The 9368-nt window shown below is 43.0% G+C and overlaps 1 protein-coding gene across 38 annotated transcripts in view; it reads right to left on the bottom strand.

The window, feature by feature from the left end:
- The window catches only part of znf740a (zinc finger protein 740a), a 32343-nt gene extending 23660 nt beyond the window's left edge, over positions 1 to 8683 (bottom strand). For 15 of the 38 annotated variants that reach the window (XM_061783866.1, XM_061783877.1, XM_061783875.1 and 12 more), the window contains exons 1-6: positions 8362 to 8683; positions 6776 to 6944; positions 6445 to 6630; positions 6088 to 6234; positions 5538 to 5658; positions 5276 to 5359 (exon numbers count right to left, since the gene is read on the bottom strand). In XM_061783866.1, coding sequence (XP_061639850.1) covers positions 5276 to 5359; positions 5538 to 5658; positions 6088 to 6234; positions 6445 to 6630; positions 6776 to 6820 — 583 coding nt within the window. In that variant the 5' untranslated portion in view covers positions 6821 to 6944; positions 8362 to 8683. The remainder of the gene's footprint in view (positions 1 to 5275; positions 5360 to 5537; positions 5659 to 6087; positions 6235 to 6444; positions 6631 to 6775; positions 6945 to 8361) is intronic. The other 23 variants (XM_061783895.1, XM_061783894.1, XM_061783881.1 and 20 more) reach the window with 5 other exon arrangements.
- Between the last annotated feature and the right edge of the window lie 685 nt (positions 8684 to 9368).

Here is a 9368-nt window from a genome sequence, read left to right as displayed (position 1 = left end):
AGAGCTCAGAGACAGAATTGTGGCAAGGCACAGATCTGGCCAAGGTTAAAAACAAAATTCTGGTGCACTTAAGGTTCCTAAGAGCAAAGTGGCCTCCATAATGCTGAAATGGAAGACGTTTGGGACGATCAGAACCCTTCCTAGAGCTGCCCACCCGGCCAAACTGAGCAATTGGGGGTGAAGAGCCTTAGTGAGAGAGGTAAAGAAGAACCCAAAGATCACTGTGGCTGAGCTAAAGAGTCGGGAAATGGGAGAAGGTTCTAGAAAGTCAACCATCACCGCAGCCCTCCACCAGTCTGGGCTTTATGGCAGAGTGGCCCGACGGAAGCCTATCCTCAGTGCAGGACACATGAAAGCCCGCATGGAGTTTGCTAAAAAAATACCTCAAAGATGGTGAGAAATAAGATTCTCTGGTCTGATGAGACCAAGATAGAAATTGTTGGCCTTAATTCTAAGTGGCATGTGTGGAGAAAACCAGGCACTGCTCATCACCTGTCCAATACAGTCCCAACAGTGAAGCATGGTGGTGGCAGCATCATGCTGTGGGTGTGTTTTTCAGTTGCAGGGACAGGGAGACTGGTTGCAATCAAAGAAAAAATGAATGCGGCCAAGTTGACAAAGGAGTGGCTTCAGGAGCCGCCTGTGAATGCCCAGCCAGAGCCCTGACTTAAACCCAATTAAGCATCTCTGGAGAGACCTGAAAATGGCTGTCCACCAACATTCACCATCCAACCTGACAGAACTGGAGAGGATCTGCAAGGAGGAAGGGCAGAGAAGCCCCAAATCCAGGTGTGAAAAACTTGTTGCATCATTCCTAAAAAGACTCATGGCTGTATTAGCTCAAAAGTGTTCTCTGTCAATTGACTGTCTGCTGTCGTACTAGAGCAGCTCCAACTACCGGAAACAAACTCCTTGTGTGCTTTTTGGACATACTTGGCAAATAAAAATGATTCTGATTTTACTAAATACTGAGCAAAGCGTCTGAATACTTATGGCTGTGTGATAGTTCAGTTTTTCTTTTTTAATAAATCTGCAAAAATTTCAACAATTCCGTTTTTATTTTTCTGTCAATATGGGGTGCTGTGTATACACCCATCCATTATCTACACCGCTTATCCTCACGAGGGTCGCGGGTATGCTGGAGCCTATCCCAGCTAACTGCGGGCAGGAGGCGGGGTACACCCTGAACTGGTTGCCAGCCAATTGCAGGGCACATATAAACAAACAAGCATTCACACTCACATTCATACCTACGGACAATTTAGGGTCTTCAGTTAACCTACCGTGCATGTTTTGGGGATGTGGTAGGAAACCGGAGTGCCCGGAGAAAACCCACGCAGGCACGGGGAGAACATGCAAACAACACACAGGCGGGGCCGGGATTTGAACCCCGGTGCTCAGAACTGTGAGGGAGCAAATTTTGTGAAAATGTAAACATTAAAACAATAGGTTCATAAGTATTCACACCCTTGGCTTAATATTTTATTGAATCACCTTTGGCAGTAATCACAGCCTCAAATCTTCTTGGGTATGTCTCGAGCTTGACACACCTCTTTGGGGGCATTTCCTCCCATTCTTCTCTGCAGATCCTCTCAATGTCAGTCAGGTTGGATGGGCAGGGTCTGTGGACAGCCATTTTGAGATGTTCGATCGGATTCAAGTCCGGGCTAAGGCTGGGCCAATCAAGGACATTCACAGGCTGCTCCTGAAGCCACTCCTTTGTTATCTTGGCTGTGTGCATTGGGTCATTGTCGTGTTGGAAGGTGAATAGACACTCTAGTTCTCTTAAAGAATTTCTCTATATTTGGCAGCTGTCATCGTACCCTCCATGCGGACTCGTCGCCCAGTTCCTGCAGCAGAAAAACAGCCCCACAGCATGATGCTTCCACCACCATGCTTCACAGGGATGGTGTTAGCCAGGTGATGAGCAGTGCCTCTTCTTCTCCAGATATGACGCTTGCAACTCAGGCCAAAACGTTCTACTTTGGTTTCATCCGAACAGAGAATTTTGTTTCTGCAGGTCTGAGAATCCTTAAGGTGCCTTTGGCAAACTCCAAGTGGGCTGCCAAGTGCCTTTTTGTGAGAATTGGCTTCCGTCTGGCCACTCTAACATAAAGGCCTGATTGGTGGAGTGTGTTTGCAATGGTTGACCTTCTGGATAGTTCTATCTCCGAAAGGGAACACTGGAGCTCCACCTTAGTGACCACAGGGTTCTTGTTCACCTCTGTGACCAAGGCCCTTCTTCCAGGGTTACTCAGCTTGGTCGGACAGCCAGATCTAGGAAGGGTCTTGGTTGTTCCAAACATCTTCCATTTCCAAATAATCGAGACCACAGTGCTTTTCGGGACCTTCAATGCTGCTGAAATTCTTTTGTATTCTTCCCCAGATTTGTGCCTTGACAAAATCCGGTCTTGGAGGTGGGCAGACAATTCCTTAGACTTCATTGCTTGGTTTCTGCTCTAAAATGCACTTCCAACTATGAGACCTTATATAGACAGGCGTGTACCATTCCAAACGATGTTCAATCAACTGAATGTACCACAGGTGGACTCCATTCAAGTATAAGCATCTCTAGGATGATCAGTGGAAATCAGATGCACCTGATCTTAAGTTTAAGTGTCATAGCAAAGGGTGTTAATACTGATGTACCTATTATGTTTGAATGTTAACATGTTTTATAAATGTACACAAATCTCTGAAAATATCCTTTTACTTTGTCATTATGGGATATATTATGTAGATTTTTTTTAAAGAAAACTATACTCAAATCAATTTGTAACATAGCAAAATGTGGAAAACGTGAAGGGGTGTGAATACTTTCTGGTGGCACTGTGTGTGTGTATATCACACACACACACAGTCCCCTCCAAATGTATTGGAACGACAAGGTCAATTCCTTTGTTTTTGTTGTATACTGAAGAAGACATTTGGGTTTCAGATCAAAAGATGAATAGGAGACAGAGGTTCAGAATTCCAGCTTTTATTTCATGGCATTTACATCTAGATGTGTTAAACAACTCAGGACAGAGTTGAAGCCACTCACTATTCAAGTGAGCAAAAGTATTGGAACAGATATCATTAAATTAACTTAAATTGAATAAAATTTAATATTTCGTGGCATAACCCTTATTTGCAATAACATTGAGTTCACCAGACTGTTGCATTCTTCATTTGAAATTCTTTTCTAGGCCTTTACTGCAGCCTCTTTCAGTTCTTGTTTGTTTCCGGGGGGTTCTCCCTTCAGGCGTCTCTTCAGAAGTAAAATGCATGCTCTATTGGGTTAAGCTCCGATGATTGACTTGGCCAGTCTAAGACTTTCCACTTTGTCATGTCCTTTGAGAAAGTCCTTTGTCATGTTGGCAGTGTGTATTGGGTCAGTGTCTTGTTGGATGATGAAGCTTCTCCCAATTAGTTTGGATGCATTGTTCTGTAAATTGCCATACCAAATGGTTTTGTAAACTTCAGAATTCTACCATGATGAGTTACATCATCAATAAAGACTAGTGAGCCCGTTCCAGAAAAGCAATGCAAGCCCAAGCCATGACATTACCTCCACCATGCTTCACAAATGAGCTTGTGTGTTTTGGATCATAAGCAGATCATTTCTTTCTCCATACTTTGGCCTTTCCATCGGTTTGGTAGAGGTTAATCTTGGTCTCATCAGTCTATAAAACTTTGTTCCAAAACTTTTGAGGCTCATCTCTGTACTTCTTTGCAAAACCCGATACAGCCTTCCGATTCTTTTTGCTGATGAGGGGTTTACATCTCATGGTATGGCCTGTATATTTCTTATCTCGAAGTCTTCTTCAAACAGTGGATTGTGATACCGTCACCCCTGCCCTGTAGAGGTTGGCAGTGATGTCATTGACTGTTGTCTTTGGGTCTTTCTTCACAGCTCTGACAATGTTTCTGTCATCAACTGCTGTTGATACCCTTGTCCCACCTGTTCGATGTCTGTTGCTCAGCACACCAGTAGTTTCTTTCTTTTTCAGGACATTCCAAATTGTTGTATTGGCTCTGCCCAATGCTTGTGGAATAGCTCTGATCAATTTTCCCTGTTCTCTCAGCTTCAAAATGGTTTGCCTTTTCTCCTAAGACCTCTCTGGTCATCATGTTTGCTTCACAACAAATGGAGTTTTTACAGGTTAAAACCAAAGCCAAAAACAAGCACCATCGAAAAGGCAACACCTGAGCAACTAGAAACACCCATCAGTCACATGTTCCAATACTTTTGCTCACTTGAAAAGTGGGTGGGTTCAAACAAAAGGTGCTCTGTCCTGAGTTTTTTAACACATCTACATGTAAATACCATGAAATAAAAGCTGGAATTCTGAACTTTTGTCTTATATTCATCTTTTGACCTGAAACCCGAATGTCTTCAGTGTACAACAAAAACAAAAGAATTGACCATGCCGTTACAATACTTTTGGAGGGCACTGTATAGACACATACACACACACACTTCATAACAACTCAAAGACCATCGCCCCCTCGAGTCACTAAGTCTGATGGGTCACAAATTTATCCGCAACACCTGCTGGCTGGTGAAGACAAAAACATGCACAGAGTTCCCACTAATTACAACAACTACAGTTTATTCAGTTTGATAGGGATTTTTTTTGTTTCATCATTTGTTTTTATTTACTTCCATGCCGGTCCGTCGAAATATGTCTTAACTTGAAACCGGCAGAAAAAAGGATGGCGACCGTTGTACTGTGCCGAAAAAATATCAATGAGGTCATCAATGAATCGGATTAATCAACTTCGCCTCACTCAACTTTCACCACATTAGTTGACTACAAAAAATCCTTAGTCGTTGATAAGACAAAACGGGTCTCACAAAAGGGAGCGAGAGACTCATGATCAAGAAATCACAGATTAAAGGCCTTATATAGCATCTACACATTTGGGATTTTAGAAAAAATGCTGTACAGGTATTCTTTGGTATCTGTAGTATTCCAAATAATGAAAAGTGTATTTAAACTATTCATAAAAGATGCAAAGCTACACAAGGCAAGGGTTTTCAATAGTGGACTTGGCACTGATGGACCACACTCTGATACATTGTCTGGTGCAGGTTTGCTTGAAGTTGAGGGAACACAAATGTTGTGCTTAAAATGCTTTGGGCTGAAAAGATTTTTGTGTGGTGGCTTTGTTGGAAATTACTGTCCACAGACAAAATGAACCCTTAACATCCGTCCATTATTTCAAGTGTCAGACTGCAGAGAGAGTCTGGAGGATATATGCAATATGGGTACGGTTAAAAGACGCATACCCGTGTGAATGAGGCTGTGTCTCTCCAGGTGGTAACGCTGAATAAACCTCATGTCACATACGGCACAAGCATACGGCTTCTCCCCTAAACCGAAGAGCACCAGTTTTAGTTCAAGCCCCCACAGAAACCACTAAAACTGTGAGACAAAACCTATTATACCAAACAGGCCATTTTAAACCTAACAGTTGCGGCACAGTGCTATATCCAGACCATTTTAGATTTGTTGCATTAAAGGCACTATGGTTAATAGCATGAAGCATACCTGTGTGAATCAGGATATGTCTCTTCAGGTGGTATCCGCTCCTAAATGCTCCGTAACAGTGGTCACAAATAAAGTTTTTCTGCACTTTTGAAGATGGACCATTCTCATCTCCACCTGTGCCCTGAGGATGAAAGTAATGAATAGTTGTTCAGCAACACTGCCTGTGCACCAGTCATAAACTAAGACGTTTGTTTCCATACCTTCTCCTGACTGTCTTGTTAATGAAAAGCTATAAGTTATATATAAATATCCTATAATCAAGGTTTGCTATAAAACTCGTTTTTAGGATTGATAGAGAATAATTTACAATCCCTTCCCCAAAAGGCCATGGTGCTGCTCCCGCTGTTATGCACACAACTGCTGTTATTGTGCACCGCTTGGCCCTGCTCCCTTCCCCCTGCTTTCCTCTTCAGATCCTCCACCCCCTCCACATCTTCTCTGCGCTCCTCCCCCCACCCCCACACACACAAACAAATGTGCAGACTAGGGAGAGCCCCAAGAGGGGGAGCGCACTGAGACCGTTCCCTGTTTTGCAATCACTGCCACTGACCTTCCCTCCCCTTCCCTCTTGTTCTCTCACTTTACAGGGTGCCACTGATTTCCTGTTCTTTTTTTTCTGCTGCAGGTCCTCATTGGTCCTCATGTCCTTCTCATCCAGCAGACGCGGAGCTTGGAATTCACCTTCCTTCCGGATCAGCTAAAATAAAGCATACAGAACAGACAATTATTCAAGAATTACTGCTTTTCGGAACCACTTACATTTTTTAAACTAGTCGTTTACAAAGCCAGTAGTGAAAATGTGTAGGTTTTGCCTCATACTGAGAAAAACTCAACACTTTAGAAATATTAAAAACATGGCATCCAAAGAGTGCAATTTCCCCGCCCAAATTTCCCAGGGAATTCTAACCAGGGGTGGACAGCTCATGCCAGACGGTAGGATCATGTGACTCTGGGGACCACGGTCAGGTCCGTCTCTCTGTGGTGGTGCATGTCCGAGTGGAGCCATCATCTTTTTGGGTGGAGCTGCTGCCATGGTGCTGGCCTGCATCAGAGCCATACTGGAGAGCACCGCTTCACAGCCGAGCAGACCGGCCTGGCAAATTAAAGATCGGATTTAAGATTAACAATCTGCTGACATGCATCTACTGCACTGCAATTATCAATGACAACATCCTGAGTGACACAAGACTGTTCATTAAAAGTGACTTGCAACCACTTTGGTGTTATAAAACACAAACCCATTTCATATGGTCGCGGACTGAGCTGCTGGGCAGATGTGACATTGTTGTGGTAACGGTGTGTGTGAGCGCAGGGACAGGGGTGGGGACAAGGTCATCCAGAGAGCCGTCAGTCAGGATGGTCAGGCTGGTGGGAAGCCACACCCACCTCACTCATCTAGCATTCAAACTGAAGAAGAGGAGGATGTGGATGAAATAGACAACATGGAATTACAACAGTATCACTTCTTCCCTTCTCAGCTACATGCTCTCCAGTGGTTATGTTTATCCAAGTATGGGCTACTGGAACTATACATGTCTCTTTACATATTTATCTCACAGATTTATTGACACTTTTAAGTCATTTTACAGTACAATGGTACATTTACTTATTGGCTTCAAGGATCTATAAGTAAAGTACAATGCATGTGAACAATCTGAATTTACACATAATGGTACTAATTCATATTACTAGTCGATAATCAATACAGAAATATATGGCAATAACTGACAACATACATAGCATGCGACATGTTGACAAGGGATTGTGATATGGATTTATATGGAAAATGACATTTATCCACCACTAAGTTGCTAAAACGCCAAACAAATGTTAAACATTATGATATCTTCTTTGTGTACTTTAATGTTGTTGATCGAAAAATTGTCAAAAATATTGACGTACGGTGAAATACAAGCTGTTATAAATGAGGTTTCATATTTTTTATGACATTCAGACTTGACTAACTCGATCTTTAGCAACACGCTAACTAAACAGGACAATTAAAAACCAGCATCCATTAAATAAAAATGCCCTTGCAATTGCTTATATTTCGTATGCAGAGTATAGTGTGCAGCGTCTGTCCCTTGTAATTCGTTACGCTCATGAAAAATTATCAGAACCAAAGTAAAATTATAGACATACATTTATATAGGTGAAAGCTACATTGCTGTATTAGCTTTGCTTAGCTAACGTTGTTACCACTTGTTAATGCGTAATAAAACGAACAACACTACTTTGGCTTACAAAACATATGTGGAATATGTTATGGGTATGATGGCGGTACTTTACTATAAACTTTTGTTTGAGGAAGAGAAGTTGCTATTTTTCAACATTTTGCAGAGCTTGGCCTTCGCGCTTCAGGCAAACCTGACGCTAGTTTAGCGGAGGTTGAACAGGCTAGCTAACATCAAGGGGCCATTGGCTAGCTCGTCTTGTTAGAGCCTTCGCCCACTGCAATACTACATATTGAGTGTTAATTTACGACATTCACTTTTTCACTACACACGAAAGTGCGACTAACATCTACGTCGCGAAGAGGGGATTAAACGAGGTAGCTCTGTGCGTGAAGACAAAGCACGAGACGCTCGAGACTAGATGGGGCGATAACGACGCTCATAATGGCCGTCGTGTCGTGGATAGCCTCCCCCTCTCGACGAACAAGCTAACGTTAGCTACGGCTAACGTCGAAGCTACAATATCGAGAAAATTCGTCGTTTCCATCCTCGTCGTTACGTAGGCGTCTAGAACGAAGCAGCGCCCACCCAAAAAATAATTGCGAAAACCGATCGAACACAGAAAAGGCAATGAAAGGATGGTCGTTTACCTTGGCGCTTCGGTCGGCCGACAATTTTCCGAGAGCGTCTAGTTTACAAACACAGGAAACGCCACAGGATGTAAGGACCCACTCCCCCACGCAGTAGCAGCAGCACAGCCTCCTCGAGCCAAGAGATCATCTTCTTCAACCACTCGGTGGCCAGCCTCGCCTCAGAGAGTCCTACACGCTCGTAGAAACCATCTGGACAATGATTATTGTGTGACTGTTTGTTTTTTTGTTTTGTTTTAGGTGGGAGCAGCCTTCGCGCTGTTTGCTGCGGACAGAGGCGCGACTGAAGAGACGCAGATGGAGGAAGAGGAGGATGAGGAGGAGGAGGAGGGAGGGAGGGAGAGGAGCACTCAGCATAACAACCCGCGCCCCTTCAGCCCCAATGCCCATCAGACCCACACAACAATAATACTCTCCCGTTACTACCGAATTAGTAGTTGTTTTCTTTTAAAATCAAAGATAATAATTACATTTCAATTTATAGTTTTATATTTTATGGCATATTGCCCTCAACACGTATCATAATTAAATGCATTCTATTCATTTACATATTTTATGTATAAATTATGATTGCAGTCACGGATAGTGTAGTGGTACATTTGCCAGGCATCTAGTTACCACTCAGTGTTGAGGTGAATGTTTGTCTGTATCCTTATGTGCTCTTTTGACTGATGACCAATCCAGGATGTTGTTTTCCGTTAGTCAGTTGTCAACTGGGATAGGCCCCAGCTTCCCGTGACCCAGAAAAGGATAAGCACTATATAAAATGAATGGAATAATGTCACAGATGTGGGTTTGCGTGGTGGAGTTGATGGCAAAAAGTGGAGGACCCAACTGCCGGGAAGAAGGGAGGAGTGCGGGATGAAGCACCAAAGAAATATCAATTTTCAAAAACAAAAAGGCAAACAAGGCACATGGAAGAATCAAAATACTAAATAAAGCCCCCTCACCCCCATAAAAACATTTTAAAAAATAATATCAAGATTCAAAGGAATGCAGGAAACAAA

The sequence above is a fragment of the Phyllopteryx taeniolatus genome, chromosome 9 (genome assembly GCF_024500385.1).
Source record: "Phyllopteryx taeniolatus isolate TA_2022b chromosome 9, UOR_Ptae_1.2, whole genome shotgun sequence".
Lineage (NCBI taxonomy): Eukaryota > Metazoa > Chordata > Actinopteri > Syngnathiformes > Syngnathidae > Phyllopteryx > Phyllopteryx taeniolatus.
Note: the sequence above shows the minus strand (reverse complement) of the source record. Positions and strands in the feature narration are given on the sequence as shown.